At 36.6% G+C, this 27,993-nt stretch overlaps 4 protein-coding genes across 5 annotated transcripts in view; 3 read left to right on the forward strand and 1 right to left on the reverse strand.

Annotated features, from left to right (window-relative positions):
• Nucleotides 1-1,123: 1,123 nt before the first annotated feature.
• b2ml (beta-2-microglobulin, like) lies at nucleotides 1,124-5,234 on the forward strand. The gene is made up of 4 exons (XM_084389559.1): nucleotides 1,124-1,353; nucleotides 2,051-2,326; nucleotides 2,825-2,848; nucleotides 4,019-5,234. Exons 1-3 carry the CDS (start codon nucleotides 1,284-1,286, stop codon nucleotides 2,836-2,838), a joined length of 360 nt encoding a protein of 119 aa, XP_084245685.1. The 5' UTR covers nucleotides 1,124-1,283; the 3' UTR covers nucleotides 2,839-2,848; nucleotides 4,019-5,234.
• Nucleotides 5,235-5,998: 764 nt separating this feature from the next.
• On the forward strand, nucleotides 5,999-11,023 carry ubl4a (ubiquitin like 4A). Its single transcript, XM_084389619.1, has 4 exons — nucleotides 5,999-6,181; nucleotides 7,892-7,997; nucleotides 8,143-8,354; nucleotides 10,239-11,023. The coding sequence occupies exons 1-4, from the start codon at nucleotides 6,134-6,136 to the stop codon at nucleotides 10,344-10,346; spliced, it is 474 nt and encodes a 157-aa protein (XP_084245745.1). The 5' UTR covers nucleotides 5,999-6,133; the 3' UTR covers nucleotides 10,347-11,023.
• On the reverse strand, nucleotides 10,697-27,986 carry rab7b (RAB7b, member RAS oncogene family). Its single transcript, XM_084389618.1, has 6 exons — nucleotides 27,078-27,986; nucleotides 26,100-26,168; nucleotides 25,621-25,747; nucleotides 22,666-22,884; nucleotides 18,144-18,272; nucleotides 10,697-12,578 (listed from the first exon to the last, which is right to left on the reverse strand). Exons 2-6 carry the CDS (start codon nucleotides 26,150-26,152, stop codon nucleotides 12,492-12,494), a joined length of 615 nt encoding a protein of 204 aa, XP_084245744.1. The 5' UTR covers nucleotides 26,153-26,168; nucleotides 27,078-27,986; the 3' UTR covers nucleotides 10,697-12,491.
• Nucleotides 26,140-27,993, forward strand: part of LOC311278635 (dynamin-1-like protein) — a 31,741-nt gene continuing 29,887 nt past the window's right edge. The window contains exon 1 of one of the 2 annotated variants that reach the window (XM_084389614.1): nucleotides 26,140-26,239. In XM_084389614.1, the coding sequence (XP_084245740.1) occupies nucleotides 26,233-26,239 (7 nt within the window). In that variant the 5' untranslated portion in view covers nucleotides 26,140-26,232. The remainder of the gene's footprint in view (nucleotides 26,240-27,993) is intronic. The other variant, XM_084389615.1, reaches the window with a different exon arrangement.

Genomic DNA, 27,993 nt, shown 5'->3' on the forward strand with positions numbered 1-27,993 from the left:
ATAAATCTCCACCTCCAACATCTTCACACTCATAGCCTACTAACCAAGACTCCTTCTTTATGTGTACAGATGTGACGTAATGACGCAAAGACATGCTCGAATTTCCCGCGGATATCAACCAGTACCACTGGAATTAAAAACATTATTACAAGCTTACCGGTTTGAATCGAGCTACGGCAAGCAGAGAGTTTTGAACACTGGCTGGTTATGTACTTGCTCAAAAATTTCTTTTGAATATTTTTTTACCCAATAAAGCTCGAAAAAAGTTTCAAGACACTCCAGTGGTCCTTTAAAGATGGATTTATCAATGCTGAAAACATGTGGCATGATGTAGCTACATAAACAGAGTAGGACAATGATATAATTAGCAAAATAGGCATTTGGCGTTTTAATATAAACTTTAAAAAAAAAAAATGTGTTCACAAAGGTTGGGCATTATTTTATTATTTTATGCTTCTTAAAGGAGCACCAAGCCTTTTTCTCTTAATAGAAACAGGTTTAGGTTGAAATAAATAATTTTCTATAAAAAAAAAAAAAGGTTTTAAAATTAACAAGTCCGTGCGTTTGGTTTTTTTTAGGCCATTATAAATCATAAATCATAAGTAATTCATTTAGAAGGATATCAACTTGAGTCAATAATTACAAGTGGGTTACCATGATCTTCACTTTAGAATTAATTATGCATTATTCACATTAGTTATGAACCTGTACATCAGTTCTAATAGTCCTTTGGGAGGTACGAAAATAAATTTCGAACGAAAAAATTGTAGGGCGGGACTTGATTTTGTCAACGGCTCTGGTCCATGGCGATGGTTGTGGTTTGCTATTGGTCGATCTCATGTGAGTGACAGGTTGCCTCGCCCTCAGGCCAGCATACAGGTTATCAGAGAAGAGAATGTCGTTGCAAGAATTTTGCAAGGAATTTATTTTGATTAAAGATTATGAGACACACGAATTAAAATTAAAATAAAAAAGATAATTTATAATGAATAATGCAATATAAAAAAAAAAGAAAAGGGGCGATTTTTATTTCATGTCGACTGTAATGCAAGCCACCTCAACCATCAGAGCGCCACTGTCACCCAGCAACAGAAAAAGACCATATATGATTTGTTAAAAAATATTTGAGGGCGGGGTTTAATCTATTGACCCGAATGTTTTTCCACTTCCGTCCTTCCGCGTTTTGTGTTTAGACAGAGAGCAGAAGGCTAGACGGGAACTCGACTCGGCCATAAACTTTGAAAAGAATTATCGAAAACTGAGACATTACTGTTGTGAAAATCATGTGGTTTAAACTCGCTGTGGTCGCTCTAGTGTTTCTGAGCGCTAATGTTAGTTGCTCTGCCAAAGAATGTAAGTATAACGCTTCTGTTTTCCGACAAAGTTGTTCTGCTAATCTTCTTATGCTATTATTAATGTTTTGTGTTCCAATGCTTTTTACGCAATATGTATCAAATACGTTCGAATCATTCAGTAGTTTTAAGGAATCATTATGTTTTTCGACTTCAATAGGCTATGACGTACTTTCAGCTAACGCGAATACGGAGGTTAAAATCCTTTACAATGGTTAAAATATCGAACTTATTTATTTTGTAACTTTAAATAGCATGTGGAAATCGGTCAAAAATGTTATTCAGACATGCCTAAGACATGTTTGTTTGTCTGAAACCCCCCGAACATTTTACTTTCACTTTCACTTAGGGAGGGGGAAAACCATGTGATTTAGAAAAACTCGTTTAACTGGATATTAATGCTTGGTAGTTATCAAGTTTCTTTCAAAGGACTCATGATAACATGTTATTTAATAAAATATTTTATTTTTAAATTATAATAATTCATTTATAATATTTCTTGTGTTAAACTTACTGCCATAATAACGAAAAATTATAGACTACACGGAATATATCATGCACAAGTAAATAAGATACATGAAAAATAAAACATAAGGACAAAGGCAGTAAACACATTTCCAAAGGCGATACTGCACTATATAAGTGTCAACAGCATTCAGATTTCAAAATAACAATGTTTATTTTTGTGTTGTCTCTAGCTGAGCCAACAGTGCAAGTGTACAGCCGCAACCCTGGAGAGTACGGCAAAGAAAACATACTGATCTGCTATGTGAGTGGCTTTCACCCCCCTGACATCACCATTGAGCTCCAAAAGAACGGGGTGGAGATCCCAGGCAGCACTCAGACCGACCTGGCCTTCGAACAGGGCTGGAAGTTCCACCTGACCAGATATGTGGAGTTCAAGCCCCAGCCTGGAGAGAAGTACACCTGCAAAGTCCGTCACATGAGTAAACCTGAAAAGTCCTACACATGGGGTGAGAACAAATCTGAAGTTTGAACTCGTCACTGCTTAAAGAAGCCCCTTTGTTCTTGATTTTCTATCTATCTATCTATCTATCTATCTATCTATCTATCTATCTATCTATCTATCTATCTATCTATCTATCTATCTATCTAAACTTTCTTTCTAACTAATCGTTTTCTTTCTTTCTAATTAATCTTTCTTTCTAACTAATCTTTCTATCTATCAATCAAATTTTTCTTTTTTTCTTTCTTTGTAACTAATCTTTCTTTCTTTCTTTCTTTCTTTCTTTCTTTCTTTCTTTCTTTCTTTCTTTCTTTCTTTCTTTCTTTCTTTCTTTCTTTCTTTCTTGGCTTCTAAATGTCTCATGAATTTTGAAGGTTTCACGCTCTCAACAGCCAATAATTCATTGCACAAAAAAACATTGTGATAATTAATTAAATGGGACCAATGAAATGAAATTAACGGAGACCAAAAAAATGTAATTAATGTTTGTTTTTCTCTCTTGTAGAGCCTGACATGTGAACACACAACAGTAAGTTCTGATCATATTATTATTAGTTTTGAAAAAAAAAAAGGCTTGAATGTTTGATAATAGTAATTGTTGTTTTGTAATTTACATAATGCATACTCAGGGCCGTCGCTAGTGGGATGAAAGGTGGTGACAATTATAGACAAAATCCAGCAGTTATACTATATAGACCCCTGCTGTATGAATAATTCTAATATTTATATTAGTTGTATGCCTGAGATTTAAATGAAAACCACAAAAACATGCAATATGGTTAAATATTTTTTCCAGATATCTGCTTCTCTTACCTCCTTATAAATGGTTTAGTCCAATCTAAAGTATTTATTAACAATTCAGTCCGTGACAAACATCAAAAGGAACCAATAAAATTGTAAGTCCCACCCCAGCTCGTGAACAGAACCAATCAGAGTTGAGGCGGCAGTGCCTGGAGTTAACGATGAACTTGGTGGAAGAGCAGGAGACTGACTGACTGACACAATGTCGGAGAAAAAAAAGAAAACATAAATCAGGGAACCAGAAACGCCATGAAAAGAAGGAGAGGGAGGCCAGGAGAGTTGTTGTATCGCAGTCGATCAAGACAGGTTGCTGGGAATAAGAAAACACGAATACAACACACTGCACTTGGATGAATAAATGTATTAGCTTTATTTAATAATATATTACCAGTTCCATATTATCTTTATTAAAAAATAAGACAATAAATGATTTTATTTTTAAAATTTGACTGCATTCTTGGCAATTTCTAAATGTTTACTTTTTGATTCATGCATTATAACAGACTGATGAAAAAAAACCACATTATTTTGCTGTTACTTTCTTAAAATTGGTTTTATTATTATTTCACAATTTCTTGCTTTTCGTTAGGTTTTATCAGTTGTAATTTTTCCATAAACATTTACAACAACATCACCATCTTCTGTTATATGTGGGCCTCCATGCTCATCTATTGTACAGTATATGATATTGGTGGAGGGTGGTGGGGGCCCACATCAATATTTTTTCATGGGGTCCCGAATCCTCTAGCTACGGCCCTGTCATACTATATGTAATTTATAGCATATCCTGTAAAACAATTTGTTGGTTTATGTATTTCAGTCACTGTCTTAAAAATATTGTTAGCAGGATAATTTATCAGGAACTGTATGTTATTATTCTTTTTATTCTTTTTCACAGATACCGGGAAAACAACAGTTCTTCCTTACTCCCATTTTCTCCTAAACTGAAACATTTGCATCTGCTTTGAATTCATCATGTAATTTCGGGGTATCCAGTCCTGCTCCAGGAGGGATAATATTAAGTCCAATCTCACACCAGCCTGGGAGTTTCTGTCACCCTGAAGACCTTGATCAGATGGAATAGAGCTGGAGCTAAACTCTGCAGGATAGTGACCCTCCAGAGGCAGGATTGGACACCCCTCATGTAATTTCTCAGCTTCGTTGTTTAGGACAGAGGTGTCTGATCCTGTTCTTGGAAGGTCAGCGTCCAGCAGAGTTGATCTCCAACACTTATTAAACTCACCTGAACCAGGATTGGACACCCCTGCTGTATGATATGCTGCCTGCGCTGATTACATTCAATAGTAATATGCTTTCTAAGAGGATGAAGAGGAATTTTTGTAACACTTTATTTTACAGTGTCATTGTTATGTTACATGTACTTACCATATAGCAATAACAGTAAATTATGCATAATTACATGTAACTAACCCTCAACCAAACCCTAATCCTCAACCCTAAACCCTATAGTAAGTACATGTAGTTAATTAATATTACTCAGTACTTAACTATATAATTACACTGTAACAATGGCACCTTAAAATAAAGTGTAACCAGAAATGTCTGACTTCCTATCTATTTTAATTTCTTTAATTTCTGACATTTTTTTCTTTGATTGTCATGTTTAATGAGGTGACTGATATCTGTAAAGAACATTCATGTGCCTGTATTGCACTCTATATTCTCTATCCAGTAATTTACTATAAATATTGGGCATGAAATTTCTTTCTTTAATTTAGTCTTCGTGAGCACTTTTACAACTAAATTACTTTTGTTTGAAATGTAATTAATTTGAAGATTCAGGAGAAGTGACTTCTCAATTTTAGTGGCATAATTCTTGCTGTCACTGGTTCAATTATGTTTATAATGTTTCAACAGCCCTTAGAAGGCTTTTTTTTGTGTGTGTGTTTGTAATTTACCATAAAAAAAAAAAAGAGGTTAATTGTAAAATCAAGGCTGGAAGATTAAAAATTAGAAGTTGGATTAAAAACTTGACTAAAAATGAAAAAGACTTAGAAATGGAAGCTTACTTTCTATCCATGATGTATGAACAATTGACTGTATAATTCATAATGTCATGTAATTCAGATAAATAAAATATTTTCCCCCCTTAAGTATGTGTGTTTACCGGTATGTAACAAAATTTAAAAAATGAAAGGTTTAGTTGTGATCTTGTGGTCTGGGCCTCAAATTAAATTTGTTCTGGGTAACAGTTTATTTTAGTGTCCTTGTTACACATATTACATGTATTTACTGTGTAATAATTAGTATAAATTATGCATAATTGCATGCAACTAACCCTAAACCAATATAGTAAGTAATGTGGTTACTCAGTACTTTAATGTATAATTACACTGTAACAATGACACCTTAAAATAAAGTGTATCCCCCTTTTTTTAGTGTCTTTGTAACACATTTCTGTAGTAACTATAAATTATGCATATTTACCTGCAACTCACCCTAAACCAAATCCTATAGTAAGTACATGTACTTAATTATTAATATTGCTTAGTACTTAAATGTAAAATTACACTGTAACACGGACACCTTAAAATAAAGCGTAACCTTGTTCTGTTCTGTCCTTGTTCTGCAGTTTTGGTTTATGGTCTGGCACAAGACTGGAGTCTATTTTCAACATATTTGGGCATGTTATTTTTCATGTCCCGCTCAGAATGTCACCAGTCCTGTTTGGTGATTCAGCAAACATTTATGAGAGCCTTGTTTCATTTTTCTGTATTTTAGGAAAGGCAAACGTCACGTGTTCATTTTTATTGAAAATATTAAATGTTAGTTTTATTTGTAAATCTATTTATATACGGTAATAATATTTTTCCTGTTTGTCAAGTCACTTCAAAAAGCACGTTCTTGAGCTGGGTGAGGCGCACTCTTCGCGCATGCGCAGTTGCAGTGTCATTGACGTCATGTCCGTGGGAAACGTCGGCTGCTAGTCCACGAATGTCCAGCGAGATAATTATCTATTCTTTGTTTTGTAATTAATTTTATAAATGTAAAGATGATTCTTACTGTAAAACCTCTTCAAGGAAAAGAGTGTAATGTTCAGGTAAGCTTGTGAGTCGTCTGGTGTTTTGAAGTAGTAATGTGGCTGTGTTAGCTGCTTTAGCATAGCACTGTGCTGCAGCTTTCTATTCATCTTTATGTTGTGTATGTAATGCTAACATGTGCTAGCCAGTGATCCATAGATAATGATGCAGCCACTTATTTCTGCTGTAGCTCGGTAGACGTGATTAACACTCTCCAGACGCAGTTATTTTGTCCTCGACACAAACCTATTGATCTCCCTAGCTAGATGGTTTTGAGTTCATAAGCGATGTTGAACGTGTCTGTGATACACAGAAATAATGTCTAGGTAGAAAGATCAGTAAGTTTTGAGTCACGGTCAGTGGCAGTAAACTAGTTAGATCAGGCAAACGCGAGTTGTCAGTTTGATTAGATATGCCCATTTACTAGTTACTGTATGAGTGCTTTATTGGTGTTTTTGTTTGTTGTGTAACAGTGTTCTTTTAGTCTTAAATAGGTACTATTTTATACATTTTAATATTTTTTTTTCGCATTTATTTATTTTAGTTCCAGCTCTATTTTTAAGCAGGCAAGTTAAACTAAATCAAATTGTGAAATACTGCCTCAGTAATTAGCTAAAATGAGTTTAATGTTTTGGTAAAATATTTTACGTCAGTTAAAGAGTTAGTTCACCCCAAAAAACTAAGACAAAAAATGTAAAAACCAATGAGGTTCATTCTCCTGTTATGCAGCACGTTTGAGCTTCTGCAAGAACCAATGAGATTTGATCTGGTGAGGCAAGCAATTGCTGTTGAGCTTCTGTTTATGTTCGCTCATCAATATTTGTATGTGAATAAAAACCTAGCCTAAATTCATTGAAAATTAATTTTTCATTTTTTGTGTGACTCGGATATACGTCACAATAGGGAAGAAAAATCTATTGCTTTACTATTATACTTTTATTTTATAAGTAACATGTTTCAGTAAAGTGTTTTTTTTTTATGTGTTTCGACTTATTTCGGACTTTAACTTTTATTTTATAAGTAACATGTTTCAGTAAAGGTTTTTTTATTTTTATGTTTTTCGACTTACTTCGGAATGAAACAGAAGTCACAATAGTCTTTTCTTCCCTATTGTGACATATATCCGAGTGAAACGGCTTCTCGAACAAGAACAAATGTAGGGCGGGACTTGATTTTGTCCATGGGGAATTGATTGGATGGTTGTGGTTTGCTATTGGTGGATCTCATGCGAGTGACAGGTTGCCCCGCCCTCACACCAGTATACAGGTCATCAGAGAAAATAAGAGGGAGAGGAAGTTATTTTTTATTTTTTGTATAAAGATGATGAGGCCACATGTTTTTTTTTTTTAAAACAATGATGTGCACAGACAAATAATTTATAATGAATACTGCAATAGGTACTATACGGTTATCCGGACCACATGTGATGACCTACCCCAACCCCGCCCCTAAACCTACCCGTCACTGGGGTTACGACCAACCAAGAGCGGCTGTGGTCACGTGTGGTCAGGTGTGGTCCGGATAACCGTATAGTACCCTGCAATATTTCATAAAAAAAATAAAACCTCGAAATAACCATGCTATAACCCCAGTTAGACTTACACAGAGAAAGCAATCTGTTCAGTTATACAAATACAGGTCATGTGGATATATATTATCTCTGCCAGTGAATATATATATATATATATATATAAGGCTTTTGTCAGCAGATGTGTTCTTTTGATGCACAGGTGACAGAAAATGAAAAGGTATCGACGGTAAAAGAGTTGGTATCAAAGCGTTTAAACATCCCTCCAAGTCAGCAGAGACTGCTGTATAAAGGAAAAGCACTCGCAGGTAAAAGCTTTCTGTTGTGCCATATGTTGATCAGTAAACATACATTCATCATTTAAGGTAACACTAACACTCATTCATGTTTCGATTTCCTCCAGTCATGGCCAGTGTGTGTGCGGTGTGTTGACGGTTGTTTTGGTGTTTCCAGATGAACACAGGTTGAGCGATTACTCGATCGGCCCGGAGGCTAAGCTGAACCTGGTGGTGCGTCCCGCGGGAGAGAGGAGCAGTGGTGCGGGGGGGACCAGCGGCTGGAGTAACGACAGAGCGGGCAGTGGCGTATGGCAGTTACTGTCAACCGTCCTTGCCAAACACTTCAGCCCAGCCGACGCTGCAAAAGTGCAGGAGCAGCTTATTAAGGTACATGCAGACAAAAATATGATAATGTGATTCTTGCTATCTTATCTTTCTTTTTCTTTCCTTTTCTTTCTATTACCTTTTGTTGTTGTTATTTTAATGTCTTTTCTGGTGAAGTTTATTTATTTATTTTTTACTTTTTGACCCCAAGGACCTTAAAGGCCCCCTGAAATCAAAAGTTTTTTAGCTTTTAGTATGAATATGTTAGCCTTAAAGTTATGAATAAGCTGGTGTGTTCCAAATCAATGACAAAATTCGCATTTAGGAGATATAAGCATTCAAAACTTATAGTCTCTCACTTCTGCTATAATGGATCACAGATTTTTATGACATCACCGCAGACTTCTTGCTTGGAAATCCAGACCCAAATCTAAAAGATTAATGGTCTGGCGTCGACTAATGAAAATCGGCCAGCTCGAGGGGCGGCACCAAGCATGCATTTGAAAATCTCACTGCACGCAATTGGATAACACTACGACCAATCACAACAAGCCCCATACGCTTAGCTACCAGCGGAGCTAACTGGTAGATTAGACTCTTGCCGTATCCGTTCGGCAAAACAGCAAAAATGTCCTTCTTGCAAAGGAAGGATTCGAGCGGCGTCTTCTGTTCCTCTTTTAGATAAAAAGCCAAGTCTAACTCGTTCATTGTAGCGGCCAAAGCCGTTTCAAACAACTGGTGTTCATCCATAGCCATCTTGCAATGTTTACTAATGACTTTGACGTCACAGCGCTGTCGTCATCTCGCCTCTGACCCGCCTATATCAGATAACCCGATGTGATTGGTGCAGCTCGGATACAAGAGCATATTTAATGAGCATCATTACTCGACACCAGAGTAACTCGCTGAGCAAATTCAACTTGTGCTCTCGCGAGAACTCTGGATTACCAGGGTAGCGGACTTCAGCTTCTCATCACATCTTCTGTCCAATCAAATGCTCTCTAGAATCTGAAGCTCCGCCCCCTATGCTATAAACACCACATGGCCAAAGCAACTGTTGACTCGTCACTGAGCAATATGGGTTGGAGATGTGTGTTCGGTTGCTCAAACGCACAAGTTTTATTCCGTTTTCCAACTGTACGTTGGTTAAGAATGAAATGGCTAGAATTTATTCACACCTCTATTATTGAATCAAACATATCATCAGCGCTCAGATTCGCTTCCATGGTGCTGTCAAGTATGACTTGCAGTCTGTGAGGTAAACTAAACGCTATTGGCTATTTGAAAAGGGGGAGGAGCCATTCAATATGTCCCGCCTTAGCTTCCTGTTTCAGTGGAAATTACGTCAACGCATCATACAAAGCTACGCGTTCAAAGGCACTTCAGTGTAAAGAGGACCTTATACAGTATATCCTTTTTCTTTGTGCATTATTTTTGTGCACATTTGCTTTCATATATTATAATAATGGAATCATTATATTTATTTAAATTAAATTAAAAGGATTCATTTCTTGTTCAGTGTCATTTAGTGTCATTTATTTGTTTATTTCTATACATTATGAAATCTTATTGTTATATTAATTTTTCAATTTAGTTTGTGATTTTATGTGCTTTTATTATTATTTTATATTTTTAGTACTTCTACTTTCAGTTAGTTGCCAACACAATTTCAAATTTTAATTAAAGTTCTAATATTTTAATTTTATTTTTAGCTTTGTCAGTTAACGAAGAGGATTTGAATAGTTTTAGTTTATAATAACAACACTGCTCTTGATTTCCTCAGTCGTTAGAAAGCAGAATTCAATAATAATATCACATTTGTTGAATGTGTAAGAAGTGAGCGTCATAAAATCATTGGTCATGATGAGAATAGTACAACATTTGAGTGTTTGATTTGGTCAGGACTCGACAGATCCCAGGTTGATTTCTTCTTCTTTTTCCCCCCAGGATTATGAGCGCTCCCTCAGACAGCTCAGTCTGGATGATATTGAGCGTCTGGCCAGCCGCCTGCTTCACCCTGAGACAGAGGCCATGGATACCTCATATATGGACTAAAACACACTAGACTGATGGAAAAACTCCAGCTCCATTGAACTCCTCCTACCACATTACATGGTTTGAGAAGTCCAGGCCAGGGAGTAGGATGTACTTCATATGGACTTCTAGGGAGGAAAATAAAAGTCAGTCGTCCCCCTCACATCAGACTGGGCTTCTCTGATGTTCAAGAGGCCACGATGCTTACCATTGCTTTCCCATCAGAGGAAACCGTGGTGCTTTTAGTGCAACTTTGTAAATATTGTGTGCAAATGGTTAAACGATGATAATAAAAGGTGTTCTTGATCAGCTTGATCACTTTCTTGCTTTAAAAAAAAAGAAAGAAAATCGAGTGGAATTGACAGACAGCGTGGTTGTGAATGCACCTTTATTTAGCTTTTTTGGTTTTGAAGTCATTCTAACATTTGGCCTAATGAAAATGATGCCTACTTTTTTTTTCTTTATGCATGTTGGCTTATAAAATGGAGGAGCTCTTGGGTTGGGTATGGATATATATTATTGAACACAAGCTTTTAACATGTAAATGTCCAAAGGCAAATCAAAAGCATGACATAAACATCATTACTTTGTTTCTAACTCTGCTACTTAAAACAAGACCTCTTCATGAACACTGGAGAAATGATTCATTTACAACAGCTCTACATGTGCAAAAAAAATTACATGTTTTATAAACCATTCTAACTGGCATGGTTGGTAACATTCTTAAGAAATCTGTTACAGAAACAGAAAGTGTCTCTAAAACACCTTTAGAAGTATTTACAATCCAACTAAGACTAATATAATCTGATGTGATGTTGAAGTGAATTTACCAAATGTCAGAACTTTAGGACAAATTACCCAAGTTAATACACCGTTACCACATCCTCATTCACCTTTAATCCATGACATATTACATAGTTGGGCTGGGAGATAAGAAATCTTGAGAGAAATTTGCATAGATTTTTTTTTTTCTCTCCAAACAAATCACAATGGTTGACAAGTAGATTTTAAGGGGATGCTTACATTATGATGATGTACTAAAAACAGAAATGTTTTTAATTAGCATTTTCCACTTACAGACGACACCATTGTCAAAATGAACCCTGTTCGCATGTATCTGTGAAAACATTTAAAAATCCTGTATTCTGCCTCCAGGCCAGTAGTTGGCGATGTCACTTTGTAAAGTAACACAACGCGCTTATAAACTGAACACGTAATACACATGCGCATGACGTCACCGTTTTCACAAAGTCACGTTTTTGCAATTTACATGGAGACAATAACGGTATCGTTTTCTAATACTTGCACTTTGAAACCGTTTTCAAACGTCGTGTAAATGGGCCCTACATGTAAAATCTAGTCATCAAAGCATGTTTTCCACACCTTTTCCCTATATGGACACTGGGAAATATATTGAATCATTTTTATTTATGTGCACAGTAATAAAAAACAATAATTTCCTACTGTTTGTTCATATATTTTTACTAAAACATGTGAAATGCCAAACGGGGACTTTTGATTTTCGTTTCGTTCGTTTTTGAGCGATGGTGCAAAACTATTATTTTGAACTTAAATTCCTAACACAAAAAATCTGAATTTTTTTACTTGGAAGTTATTGCCAAAAAAAAAAATCAAATCATAACAAATGTTGGTTAGTTTTATACCACAGACAAAATGTATACATTTTTATAACTGTTTAATATATTTCCCAGCCCTATTACATATGTATGCATTTATCACAAATGTTCGTTCAGCATAGGAGTGAAACAACAACAACTAAAAGTTAGAAAATATAAAGGCACAATGAACTAGCAGACAAAAGGAACATTTCGGAGTAAAGAAAAGCTTGTACAGACAGCTGGAGTAGTGACAAGGAAATTCTTCGACAGCTGTAGTGATAGTAGGACTTGTAATAAATGCAATGTCAGAGGATATGCAACACACTGGTCTTCCTGTTCCTCGATAGTTCATCATACCACACGTGACTTGGAGTTCAGCAAGAAAATGGATGTTCAGCTTTCACATGTGGCATTTGACACCCTGGAGGTTTCGAAGGAGGAAAAGGGGAGGATGGGTGCTAGAATTACAGGCCTGATCTCTTCCATCTCTCCCTCTCTTCCTTTCCCATGTTGCTCTTTCTCTTCCCTCCCCAGTTTGGTCTCTCCTTCAGCAGCTGCAGCCGTCACTGGTAGACGCAGGTCTGTCATCTCTTAGTTTAATCTGGTCAGGGAAATCATACGTGTCCACAGTCTCCTGAAAGGTAAATTCATTTCAGATTAAGAAAATCCTGTGATCATTTACTCGCCCTCACGACATCAAAACTTGTATGACTTTCTTTCTTTCGTGAAAATAAAAAGGAGAAATTTTGCAGAATGTTCACGCTGCACTTTTCCCACATACAACATGTGCCATTAAAGAAGTTCACTTTATTAATTCACTACATTCCCTTTATTCAGGAGTCATAAAATATCTTTGTGACAAAAAATACTAAAATTTAAAGTCTCCCTGTAGTCAATAATTTTATCCCTTAAAACTAATCTTTGATCATCAAAATGACATTTTTCTGTGGAAAAAAATCTTCATGCCTTAAAATAGCTTGAATGTAACTCTACACCCTTGCCTCATTTAGTATGCGGAATATGCTAATTAGCCCCGCCTCCACTCACTCGCGCGAGCTCACAGATTTACTCAGCCAACTTACTGAGGTAAACGCTGCACAATGTTATCGCTCTTTACAACGCCGGAAACATAACGGTAATTAATATGATTAGCCTTTTGCATGACTATGTTATCATACAGCTAATAATGTGTTGCTAATGTTACACAAACTAGCCTATGTTCCCGTTCGCCATCTCAGTCTGCCTTCTAAAAATCACCAGAAACGCTTTGAATAACTCAGAACGTCAGTGGAGAAAGGCATATAGTTCATCATAACATCGTAATATACATCATACACCCGCTATATTGCTAAATCTACCTGCTTTTCCATATCAACAAAAAAATATACCGGGATGACCTGGCTTCTCTCGAGACTCCCCTGCTAGTTCGCTGTTAATGATATGCTAAAGCCCGCCGGCACATTGATCTGATTGGTTATAATGTAGTTTGTGACGTCAGAAACACCAGCGATTTCAAAGCGTGTTTTTGAGACTGTCTTTGGTTCACTGCAGTTTTAAGGAGAAAATACTCAGCAATGGTGTCGACTTATGAATTTACACATGGTTTGTCTTAAAGCACATTAAACACACCACATAGACATATAAACAACACTTAAAAGCTTGATTTTCACCACAGGGGGACTCTTAAGTCTAAACATCTCATTCGCATTTCTGAATATCTGACATCACTCGCATTAAATCTGCTGCAATCTGTCTTCACGCAGCATATTTGCATATTTGTGAATGAGATTTAAAAGGCAGAGTGCAATCATTCCAGTCTGTTCCCCACACAAAGGTGTACAGGTGTGCTCATGCACCATTGCTTGGAGAATTTCTGCAGGCAAAATCCAGTCATTTCAATAGGAATCCCAGCGATTGGGCAATTTGTGTGAGAACGCAAGATTTCACAACCAGTTAAAGTGGGTCACACGGATTCACCGAACTGACTAATAATGACTTTGGTGTGAGCTGTGCTTCATACATCATTACACTACTGACAATAGACAATGAAACTTTATGCCAACAACATTTTGCTAATGTGACTGCACCTTTGACTAGGGTTGTAACAGTAAGAGATTTTCACTGTATGATAACCATCTCAGAAAATATCATGGTTTCCAGGGTTTTTGGTTTGAACAAATACTATTATAACAAACTTGAAACCATTTTTTATGGAATATGAGTCTCCCTTTTGTAAAAAAGAAATAGCTGCAAGCGGCAGACATCGGAGTCTGAGCACTACTAGTTGAAACTGATCTTATGACGTGGTTTTTACAGCAAAGTTTATCTTGATCACTGAAAGTTAGGGTTTGATCATAATATGTGTGGTGTATGTGTGGACTGAGATGACTTAAAACCACAGTGGACTTAAAATGAGAAGTCCATGGTGGAAAGATTTATTAGGCGGAAATGAAATGTGAATTTTGAGTGGCTTGCCTCAAGATTCGGCAAAAGGAATCCTTTTGTTTGAGGCCCATAGGGTTTCAGTATAGTTTCCAGAGACAGTTTCAATAGTGTCAGACGGGTGTGTGTCTGAGAGCACGATTGGGATTATCCTGCCGAGTTTCTGACGCCCATACACTTTCAGGGCAGTAAAATAAACAGGAAGAAAATCAGTACAAGCTGTTTATCTCCAATTTGAGTTATCTTTCTTTAGATTAGACAAAAATAAACCAAACTGTCCTTCCTTTTGAACAACATAAATGTGTGTGTGACTGTGACAGTTAACAGAATAATGGCAGGGAACAAAATTATAAACTTGATAAAGAATAGGGGTGTAATGGATCGTAGTTGATCCGTACAATCCAGTCACCAGGGTTCGAAACGCATGTGCAAAGTTCAACCGTCATAGAGCGAAAGTTTATGATTTTGATGTGTTTTAGCGATTTTAAACCATTCAAGTGCAAGAAGACACGACAGAGAACTCAATTCAGGACTCGCACACTGACAAAGAGCACGCTTTTTGTGCATCTTTTTGACTGACACCAACATGCAAAATTAAGTCAAAATAGCGGTCTCTAGGAGTATCCTGGTCACACAGTCTCCTATGTCTTAAAGGGGTAGTTCACCCAAAAATGAAAATTCTGTCAGTAATTACTCACCCTCATGTTGTTCCAACCCCGTAAGACCTTCGTTCATCTTCGGAACACAAATTAAGATATTTTTGATTAAATCTGAGCGCTGGCTCACTCCTCCATAGGCTTCTAGGTGACTGAAACTTGCTGGCCCAGAAAATTTATTAAAGAGATCGTTAATATAGTCCAAGTGACTACAGTGGCTCAATCTTAAGTATATCAAGCGACGAGAATACTTTTTGTGCGCAAAAAAAAACAAAAATAACGACTTTATTCCACTATTCATTTCCTTCTATCTGGGCCTCGAGTTGGTTCACGTAGTGTTTTTGCGCAGCGCGTCTGTGTTGCACGTCACCATGTAGGCTCACTATTGGCCGACGCTGGTCATGTGTGTGATGCGTGGTGACATACAACACAGACGCGCCTCGCAAAAACACTACGTGACCAACTCGAGGCCCAGATAGAAGGAAATGAATAGTGGAATAAAGTCGTTATTTTTGTTTGTTTTTGCGCACAAAAAGTATTCTCGTCGCTTGATGACCTCACACCCGCCCTGATGTGCACTTCACACATCCACCATCACCTCCTGCAACCCCTCTCCTCCCCCCTTCTGCCATCCAACCTGAGCTTAAGGTCTGTGTGGAGGACGTGAGCAGAGTCTTCAAAAAACAGAAGACTAGGAAAGCTTCAGGCCCAGACGGCATCTCATCTGCTTGTCTAAAAGCCTGTGCTGACCAACTGGCCCCAGTCTTCACGCAGATCTTCAACAGATCATTGGAGCAGTGTGAAGTTCCCTGCTGCTTCAAACGCTCCACTATCATTCCGGTTCCCAAAAAAACTAAAATCACTGGACTTAATGACTACAGACCTGTCGCTCTCACGTCTGTGGTCATGAAGTCGTTTGAAAGACTGGTGTTGGCCTATCTGAAGGACATCACCGGACCCCTGATGGATCCCCTTCAGTTTGCTTACAGAGCAAACAGGTCTGTGGATGATGCAGTCAACATGGGACTGCACTATATCCTGCAACATCTTGACAGACCTGGGACTTATGCACGGATCCTATTTGTGGACTTCAGTTCGGCCTTCAATACCATCATCCCCGATCTTCTCACAGCCAAACTGACTCAGCTCTCCATGCCATCCACAATCTGTCAGTGGATCTCCAGCTTCCTGACGGACCGGCAGCAGCTAGTGAGACTGGGGAAACTCACATCCAGGACCCTCACCATCAGCACTGGCGCCCCCCAAGGGTGCGTTCTCTCCCCACTGCTCTTCTCCCTGTACACTAATGACTGCACTTCTAAAGACCCCTCTGTCAAGCTCCTGAAATTTGCAGACGACACCACTGTCATCGGTCTCATCCAAAATGGTGACGAGTCTGCTTACAGACTGGGGGTTGAACAGCTGGCTGTCTGGTGCAGTTATAACAACCTTGAGCTGAACACGCTCAAAACAGTGGAGATGATCGTGGACTTCAGGAGAAACACCCCAGCACTCCCCCCTCTCACCATCATGAACAGCACTGTGGAAGCAGTGGAGTCATTCAGGTTCCTGGGCTCTACCATCTCCCAGGACCTGAAGTGGGCAAATCACATTGACTCCATTGTGAAAAAGGCCCAGCAGAGACTGTACTTCCTTCGCCAGCTGAAGAAGTTCAATCTGCCACAGGAGCTGCTGATCCAGTTCTACTCAGCCGTCATTGAGTCTGTCTTAAGCACTTCCATCACTGTCTGGTTTGGTTCAGCTACCAAATCGGACATCAGGAGACTACAACGGACAGTCCGGACTGCAGAGAGGATTATTGGTGCCCCCCTGCCAACCCTCCAGGACCTGTACTCTTCCAGAGTGAGGAAGAGAGCAGGTAAAATCATCACAGACTCCACTCACCCTGGACACCCCCTGTTTGAACTGTTACCGTCAGGACGGCGACACAGATCACTGGCCACAAGAACTTCCAGGCACAGGAACAGTTTCTTTCCACAGGCCATTTCCCTTCTGAACACTTAACATGCCCCCCAAAGCATATGCCTGTAAGTGCAATACTCCCACTATAGTGCAATAAACTCAGGTGATATTTATATCTATATTATTCATACTACTCAAAATACTGTAAATATGTTTATAATCTGTAACATGCGCTAGACTCCCACTGTCTAGTGTAATATTCTCCAATTCAGGTGATATTTATATTATTCATACTACTCAAAATACTGTAAATATGTTCATAATCTGTAAATGTTTATTCAGACTAAACCCAACTGTGACCCTACTTTTTTACTTTTATACTATTTTTATTTATTTTTTATATATTTTCATTCTTAGAATTTGTATTACTATGTCTTGTTGTATTTGTATTTGTATATGTGCACTGGAAGCTTCAGTACCAAGAAAAATTCCTTGTGGGTGCAAGCACACTTGGCAATAAAGCTCTTTCTGATTCTGATTCTGATTCTGATAAACTTAAGATTGAGCCACTGTAGTCACTTGGACTATATTAACGATCTCTAACTTTTCTGGGCCAGCAAGTTTCGGTCACCTAGAAGCCTATGGAGGAGTGAGCCAGCGCTCAGATTTAATCAAAAATATCTTAGTTTGTGTTCCGAAGATGAACGAAGGTCTTACGGGGTTGGAACAACATGAGGGTGAGTAATTACTGACAGAATTTTCATTTTTGGGTGAACTACCCCTTTAAGTGAATGTAAACAATTGAGAAAGAAAACGGATGCGTATCATTATATTGGGCATGTGCATTAGGTCTTAATGTGACAGCAGCCTAATAAACCTCACTTTAGAGGATTTGTAATAAAGCACAGGAGTTGGAGAAACTACTTTTATGGCGCTTTTTGTTCTGAAAAGAGCAGCGTGAACATTCTGCTAAATGTCTCCTTTTGTGTTTCATAAAAGAAAGTCTTAAAGGTTTTGAAATTATGGTGAGTGAAATGTGACAATACACAATGTTTTCACATTGTTTGGGGTGAATCTCTCAAACATGGTGATAAATGACTGATTATTTGCTTTTTTCATCTTGTATCAAACAGGATCTAAAGTGAAAGTCAATCTGAAGTATTCTCGACGTTCTGTACCTGTTTAAGTGCATTACGAGCGATGGTTTGGAAGGCCTGCTCCACGTTAATGGCTTCTTTGGCACTGGTCTCAAAATAGGGGATGTTGTTCTTACTCTGACACCATGCTTGTGCTCGCTTTGTTGTTACCTGTTCAAAATACAAAGGATTTTGGGATGAAATGATGAATTCAATCTGAAAAACTGGCAATCAAAAAAATGGCTTACGATTATTTTATTACGTCACTTAATATTTTCTTGATAGGAAAAGTTCTAGTTTTGGTATATTGTTTTATATTTGTCTGTTCAGGGCTCATATTTCTGCAGGTTTAATAAAGTTAGACCTTTTTAAGACTAGGTAAAGAAAATGTATGGAATAAATGGAAGGGAACACAATATATAAATAAATTGGAGTTAAATTAGCAACACTTTAGAGTTTTAAAATGCAACTTACAACAGATATCCATTACTTTTCAATACATTTTACAAAAAAAGTAGTTTGCTCCCAAACACTAGAATATGGAAATATCTTTTACTGCAAAGAATTGCAAAAAAAAAGTGCTCTATTTTGTCTTGTTTTTCAGTGCAATTGTCTAAAAATGCTTAAATCAAGATACATTTGAGCTGCAAAATGACATAAACTATGAGTTCTGAGAAAAATACACAAATGAAGTGAATTTAAGATTAAAACAATAATAAATATCTGCCAATGGGGTCAGAAATATCTACTTAATTCCAAGCAAAGTTATACAGAAATGTGTTCTTCTTTTAGCATAAACTCACTTCATTTTTGTTCAGTTTTTCAAAACTGCATTTTACATTTGCATTTTACATTGATTTAAAGATGTTTAGATATTTGTATTGGAAAACAGGACAAAAATACTGAGGAAGATATTCATTTTCTGCACTGCATGCAACATTAAATGTCATGATGACTTTGTGAATTTAAGACATTCAGTTCTGAATTAAGACCTTTTTAAGGCTTTAAATTGTGTAAGAGTGAATTAAGACTTTTTAAGACCCACAAAAACCTTTTCCATACAGTACCGTTCAAAAGTTGGGAGTCAGTTACTTTTATTAAGCAAGGATATATTACAATTACATTGATATAAAGTGACAGTAAAAACATTTATAATGTAAAAAAAAAAAAAAAAAACACACACACACACACACACATACATATATATATATATATATATATGTTTCACATGAATGTTGTTTTGAAACTTTCTATTTATCAAAGAATCCTGAATTTTTCATTTTCAGAAATGTTTCTTGAGCATCAAATCATCATATTAAAATGATTTCTGAAGGATCATGTGACACTGAAGACTGGAGTAATGATGCTGAAAGCTCAGCTTTGATCAAAGGAATACATTACAGTTCAACATTACAATAGAAAACAGTTATTTTAACTTAATTTTCAACAATATTATTGATCTGACTTACTGACCCTGTTGTATGAGAACTGAACTGAGCTGGACGATGACATCTTTTGCAGAACTGCTTCATAGATGAAATGAACTAATTTAATAATGTTTACAACAGAACTGAAGTGACTTCAGCGAACAGCAGCCGGAATGCATCATTTCCTGTTATCTCTGTAAAGCTGCTTTAAAACAATCTGTACAAAGCGCTATATTAATAAATGTGACTTGACTTGGCGTTCCCCGCGCACTGAACTCTGGAGAGCTCCAGCATTATGTCTGATGGCTGGCGCACAGGTCAAGCATTGCGATGCAAACAAAGTTCAAACGATTTCAGTTTTGCCCTCATTTGCAGCTGACCTTTCGAAGCACAGCCCATGATTAGCACACAATCTGCACGACACAAAGATCAAAACAAGATGGCCCGACAGAAACAGCAAAGGCAGATCCTGACATTCAGAGGAAATGAATGTGATTTAATGTATCAAAGCAAACCGCAGGAATTCTGCCTGATTTAAGCTCAAAAACCTGTCTGTTTTCATTGCTAACCATGTGTACGTCCAGTTTGCTTGCTATCAAACAACCTTGTTCAATCGCTGCCCAGTGACTCTATCTGCAACGCTTTTCATGTGGAAACCTCACCGTGAGTCGTGTGAAAGGACTTCAGTCTTGTCTGCTACTATTTCTAGTTTTGCCTTTTAAATATGGTCATCTATTTATTGGGGATTTTAACTTAAGTGATTTTATGTACCCTACTGATACAAAATGTGGGCTTGGTAAGTCTCTTATGCTCACTAAGGCTGTATTTATTTGATCAAAAAGACAGTAAAAACAGGAATAGTGTGAATTATTATTGTTACAAAATTAAAATAACTGTTTTTATTGTATTATATTGTAAAATGTAATTTATTCCTGTGATCAAAGCTGAATTTTCAGCATCATTACTCCCATCATCAGTGTCACATGATCCTTCAGAAATCATTCTAATATGATGATTTGCTGCTCAAGAAACATTTCTGATTAATGTCAATGTTGAAAACAGTCAATATTTTTGTGGAAACCAGGATACATTTGTTTCAGGATTCTTTAAAGAATAAAGTTCGAAAGAACAGCAGTCATTTGAATTGGAATAGTCTTTACTGTCACTTTTGATACATTTAATGCATCCTTGCAGAATTAAAGTACTATTATTTTTTTATTTTTTTTTAAATCATACTGACCTTTGGCAGCCATTAAAAGGGTTATTTCACCCAAAATGTTTAATTATCCCATAATTTACTCACCTTCAAGCCATCCTAGGTGTATATCACTTTTTTCTTTCAGCCAAACACAATCAGAGTTATATGAAAAAAATAAAAAAAATCCTGGCTCTTCAAAGCTTTACAATAGTGAATAGAGCCTGAGTTTTTGAAGCTCCAAAAAGCTCATCCATCCATCATAAAAGTAATTCATCCGACTCCAGGGGGTTAGTAAAGACTTTCTGAAGTGAAGTTATGTGTTTTTGTAAGAAAAATATCCATTTTAATAACTTATTTAATAGAATGAGTAACTACAATAACTAATAACTATAATCACTGGCTTCCAGTAACAGCTGTACGCGAGTCTAGCTCCAGTGGAAGAGTGACCTCTGAGCCTACACATGACGTACAGTTTGGAAACATTACTATTTTTAATGTTTTTGAAAGAAGTTTCTTCTGCTCATCAAGCCTGCATTTATTTGATCAAAAATACAGAATACAATTACTCCAGTCTTCAGTGTCACATGTGACATCCAGTCTATCACATGATCCTTTAGAAATCATTCTAATATTCTGATTTATTATGAGTGTTGGAAACAGTTCTGCTGCCTAATATATTTGATGAATAAAAGGTTAAAAAGAACTGCATCTATTTTCTAATAAAAAAATATTTTCTAATAATATAAATCATTTTTACTATCACTTTTTATCAATTTAACACATCCTTGCTGAATAAAAGTATTGATTTATTTAAAAAAAAAACAAATAAAAAAAATTACTGACCCCAAATTACTGACCAGAGGTGTATATTGTTGTAAAAAACATTTCTATTAATAATTTTTTTTTCTTTTTATTCATCAAAGTATTCTAAAAAAGTATCACAGGTTATGAAAAAATATTAAGCAGCAGAACTGTTTCCAACTTTGATAATGAATCATCATATTAGAATGATTTCTAAAGGATCATGTGATAGACTGGAGTACTTGCTGATGAAAATTCAGCTTTGCATCACAGAAATAAATGATAATTTAAAGTATAATAAATTGAAAACCAATTATTTTAAATTGTAATAATATATCACAATATTAAAAAAAGAAAATCTGTATTTTTGATCAAATAAATGCAGGCTTGATGAGCAGAAGAAACTTCTTTCAAAAACATTAAAAATAGTAATGTTTCCAAACCTTTGACCTGTACTGTATTGATGAACGCGGAAGCTCAGAGGATAGAGTAAAACAAAACACCGGTCACGAATTAGAAGTCTAAAAGGAGAATTTTTAAAGAGAAATGTGGGACAAGCTTGTGTTTGTTGCTCAGCTCGGTTTGTTGAACTGCGAGAGGCGTCGACTCTTACCTAAGCTTATGTTACTCCTACATCATGTCATGCGTCGGGTCAGAGGTCACTGTTCTGCCGGAACTCGACTCGTGTACGCGCCGTTACCGGAAGCCAGTGATTATAGTTTATAAAGTTAGAAATATGGATATTGTTCTTACGGAAACCCATGGCTTTGCTTCAGAAGGTCTTTATTAACCCCCTGGAGTCGTATGGATTACTTTTATGATGGATGGATGCGCTTTTTGGGCTTCAAAGTCTAAGGTACAATTCACTCCCATTATAAAGCTGGGAAGAGCCAGGATATTTTTTAATATAACTCTGATTGTGTTTGGCTGAACAAAGAAAGTCATATACACCTAGGATGTCTTGAGGGTGAGTAAATCATGGGATAATTTTTGGGTGAACTAACCCTTTAAACTATCCATTTCTAGACCATTGAGAATCTCATAGCTCAAGCACTCGTTCTCCTCTATTTCACCTCTCTAAAACCGAGAAGTTTATAACCGTCCTAGCATTGCCGCTCCATTTGGTCTGCACACTGACCTGCCGGTTCTCCAGGTCGATTTTGTTGCCCAGCACAACAAAGGGGAAGTTCTCTGGGTCACGTGGACTGGCCTGAATGAGAAACTCGTCCCTCCAGCTGTCCATGGTCTTGAATGTCGTGGGAGCCGTGACATCATAGACCAGCACGCAACAGTCGGCCCCTCGGTAGAAAGCCACGCCGAGAGACTGAAATCTCTCCTGACCTGCTGTGTCCCAAATCTAAAGGAAGAAAATCGAATTAGTCATGGTATAATAATACTTCAGCCGCATTATTAACAATGTAGCACAGCCTCTTTAACCTTATTTCTTAAATATAACACTTCATTCAATGTTAAAGACTAATATGGGTTTCATAAATGTATTCATTAGTAAAGTAATCATGAGTAACAGCTCAGTCAGAATAGCTACATTAATCTTATTGTTGCAATATTAACAAATTATTTTACGGGAATAACTTCCCAAGCACTGCTTGTTTGGGCATGAGGGATCTACATCACATGACTGGTCATACAGGTTAGAGAAACATGGCTGGCAAGGAAACACAACATGGACTGTGCTTACAGGGAAAATACCAGGGGACACGTCACTGAATGTGACTTATTTATCTCACATGACCTCACATGACTGATTCTTGGATCAGAATCTTTTTTTTTATATCATCAGAATGAGTGTAAAACATTGAGATGAGGTCCTACCGATAAGCTATGAGTAATTACAGAGAATCCATAGTTTTGAGATGACTGTACTGCCTATTATGCAGAGCCTTTAACCACATCACATGACCAGAGATGATTTTTGCCATGGGGCATTGTTCACAACATAACGGTTGTTAAGGAAATGACAGAACACGTCATCCTCAGAACACACTGTTCTCTTATACTCTTTATGAGCAGTATCCAAACAATTAACATGATAGCTACAATTACTGCATTTATAGGTGTAAGGGTGAATCTGATTCAAGAAATATTTAGAAAGTATTATTTTACTCCCAAATTATTTGGCATATACATTTCCATAAATAACGTAGTCACATCTGTCCTGTTCATTTTTTACGTTTTCATGTCTTTTATTTTGAAATTTGTCATAGTCATGTTTTCTGTTTTTGTTGTCATGTGTTTCCATCATGTGATCTGGTCATGAGGTTCCTTTGGTTCTTGTGTTTTCATTGGTTTGTCTGGTCAGGTGATTCTCAGTTCTGTCTTGTCATTGGTTTATCGCCTTGATTACTTTATCTTGTTAGTCATTAGCCTTTGAGTATTTGTCACACTCATGTTTCCTAAGTCTATTGTCTAGCTTTGTTTGTGTAAGCATGCGGTCAAGTGAGTCTCTAGTTTGTCAAGTCAATAGTGATGGGAGAAACTAAGCTTTTTGAAACTTCGAATCAACCGAACCAATTGTTTCGCAAAATGATTCACTGTTTCGAAGCGCTTGAAATGACGCCTGCTGGTCAGAGCGGTGTAAATGCAGCTGAAATGTCTTTATAATATGTGATATTTTATTAAATGGTAGGATTTGCTTTGTTCGTTTTATGGAGAGCTTGGTCAATCAGACCAATAAGAGACTTTTAACTACAACTCTTCCTTTTTATTATACACATGTGCCATAGCACAGGTACGTCTGTAAGATGTCTGCTAAAGATCTGTTAATCTGGAAAGCATCTTCTGTGTAAAAACGTCTGATAAACGTCTTAGAAAAAGCAGTTTTACATACATTCTAAATCTTAAACATCTTCAAGACCTCTTCTAAATGTCTATATGACATCTAACAGGAAACATCCTAGAGATGTATTGCAAATGAGCAAACACTCAAAAAAAAAAAACATCTTGCAGATGTGAATGCAGACATCAAATAGATGTCTCCGAGATGTACTTATCAGGGGTGCACACATTTATAACACTGATCCGAGATCAGGTAAAAAAATCCTATATAAACACTGGTTCATGGGTTCACAGAGATCATCGCCCGCTAGTGACGAACCATTGAAATTTCAAAACATTTTGAAACAGTTGATTTACATCGGTTGAAATCACATGACGTTGGCAGTTTGATACGCACATCCGAATCACTGGTTCGAAACAAATGATTCGCAAAGGTTTCAAAGCTTCCCGAAAGCGCCCATCACTTCAAGGTTTATTTCTGCATATGTTCTAGGGGATAATAACATTAATAACAACTCGCCTTTTTACCATTCTTATTTTATTCCCCTCTAATTTATCATATTACCCGTAAAGCTGCTTAAAACCATGTGTATTGAGCACCGTACAAATTAAATGAAAACTATTTTTCAAAAGAAATTCTGCACCAAAAAAAAAAATCCTACAAATAAACTTTTATAATTTTACTTTTTTTACTTTTCTTTTGGATTTTGGGAAGAAGTATGACACTTCTTTGAGAGATTCACCCATACAGGAATTACACTTCCATTTTTTAATGTTCTTTTCTGCTCACCAAGGCTGCATTTATTTGATCAGAAATACAGTAAAACAGTAATAATGTTTAAAACAACTGTTAACAATTTAAAATAAACATTTTCTATTTTCATAGATTCTAAAATTGTAATTTATTCCTGTGATCAAAGCTGAATTTTCAGCATCATTACTCCAGTCTTCAGTGTCACATGATCCTGCAGAAATCATTCTGATATGAGGATTTGCAGCTCAAGAAACATTTCTGATTATCATCAATGTTGAAAACAGTTGTGCTGCTTAATATTTTTGTTGAAACTAATTTTTTTTCAGGATTCTTTGATGGATAGAAAGTTCAAAAGAACCGCATTAATTTTAAAAAGATTGAAAACTTTTAACATTATAAATGTCTTTACTGTCACTTTTGACCAATTTAATGCATTCTTGCTGAATAGAATTATTAATTCCTTTAAAAACAACAACAACTGAACAGTCACTGAACTAAACAGTAGTATAATTGAAATCTTATGAAATAGACATGGATGCAAACCTGCATGGTGACCAGTCTGTCGTCCACCATCACCTCCTTGGTCAGGAAGTCGGCTCCGATAGTGGCCTTATACTGATTACTGAACTTATTATTCACATACTGGTTCATCAAAGAGGTCTTCCCAACTCTGACGAAGACAAACAGGACAAAAGTATTCAGTAAGCAATGCTTCAGAAACATGTGCAGTTGAAATCATCATCTTCAAGTCTTGATAACATTCCTCATCATCAGTAAGATGAGATACAGCAGAGATAGTGTGAATAAGAGTGAGCAAATTCCAACTGCACCTACACTGATGTTGGAAAGTCAGGGGAATTCCTTGAGTAATGTCAATAGGCAATAATGTTTACATGTGTACAGCTACTTTAAACATAGGCCTACATAAAGAGGACAACGTGTCACAACTGATAAGAGCATTTGAGCTCCATGAAGACTGATAATAACAATCTAAACCGCACTGATGGTGCATAAACACTTACCCAGAATCCCCTAGGATGATCACTTTGAGCAGCACCTTCTTACGAGAAGCCATGATGTGTAGAAGAACGCTACGAAGCAGAGAAGGATATCAGATATCAGACAGAAGAATCTTTATTTTCCGCAGATAAATGCATGACAGGTAAAACCTACACTGTAAAAAGCCACTATTTAAATCATAATGTATGTGATTGAAATGAACACTAATGAATGTGTAATATGTCTAGGTAACATTTAAATATCATAATGAGGTCATAGATGTACTGAGGTCCTTCACAAAGTCAGATGTTTATCATTTAAACAGATGTTGTTTTGGATAGTTTATATATTCATAAGCCTATATATCACAGAGGCTGCAAGAACTAAATCAATAATGACAATCTTTGACAACAACTGTCATTATCGAATGGGTCTGTGTTCTTATATAGATTTGTAACGTTCATATTTGTATTTATTAAATATTTATAGCCTTGAATTTGCCTAATATTTAAAGGAAAATTAAAAGAACACATAATCAGATTAATTAAAATGTGGTTTAAATGTTAGTTGCAGAACTAGTATCAAGATTTGCAATGAACGTAATTTTAAAACGAAGGGAAAGAAGAGCAGTGATCAAACTACACCTTAGAGTCAGTGGCAGAAGTACAAAGAATTAATGCATGTGATTCATTGAGTTATGTGACGTCACTGCTGTAAAAACATGGCAGTTACATTGTAACAAATGCTTTACTGAAACGAGTATTACAGAAGCGAAAATCACACGGCCATATAAACCACAAAGTATCTGTTCTGTGTAACCAAGTAGTTTGTCTGACAAGGACGTAGACACAACAAATACTAACCAGTCAGAACGATAAGCATAGATAATCCATTATGAAATCAATAAGTGCAAAAACATACAAAAGGCATTTGGGTCTAAAATGATCTAATATTCTATGCAGCAATCACCTTGACAGATTTTGTGAGAAAAACAAATTTACCTTCTTCACGTTTACCGTCGCGGTTGTTTTGATATTCGCTGCGCGTCCGAATCTTCCGGAAAGCTATGTGACACAAAAATAACCAGTGTTTTTAATGATCCAGAAGCACATCAGCTGTTGTTGAGCATTATATGTTTCTTCCAAGCAGAACAGGACATGACTGTAAAGTCACAAGGGTATGACGCAAAATATTGATGTTCGAATCGTATTTCAGTCGGTTCAATTTAGTGATTCATTCGAGCCGATTCGCAAGGCATTTACTTCAGGTAGAAATAAAAACTATGAGGTTGTCGACACGTTAGAGGCTAGAGCGTTTAACAAAACAAAAAAACAATGAATGTAATAAAATGTATTTTACAACAAAATACCGAGTGGAGACTTTCGAGAACACCTTTGAGCGATATGCCTCAAACGAATCGGTGACTTAACGTTGTGGTTTCGAACCGTTTGAAATTTAAATGAACCGTCCAGACGAACCGATTCGCTTAAAAATGAATCGGACTTCCCATTACTAGCTTAAAGGCCCTCCCTCATTTTCGTATGACTCCAAGATGGCAGGAGGAGGAAATTAATTAAACCACTTTTAACTTAGTTTATACAGCATTAAACGTTATATTGATATCTTATCGCTTTTTAAATAAATGAACATACAACAAATCTAAACAAATAATAATAATAGCCTAAAAAAAACTTTCCATCACTATTCGCTGGTATCCTAAGTGTTATGGATATGCAGGCAGAAATTTTAATCAAAGAATTAAGCTAGTAAACTTAACGTAATTATAAATATTTTAATGCAATTCAAATATATCTGGATGGATGTACAATTTGACAAGTAAAAAAAAAAAAAAAAAAACACCAGGAGAGGCTCATCCCGTGATCGCTTTTGCCTGATCCCCGTCCCTCCCGGTCCCTC

Source organism: Rutilus rutilus, assembly GCF_951802725.1.
Source record: "Rutilus rutilus genome assembly, chromosome: 19".
Classification (NCBI taxonomy): Eukaryota; Metazoa; Chordata; class Actinopteri; order Cypriniformes; family Leuciscidae; genus Rutilus; species Rutilus rutilus.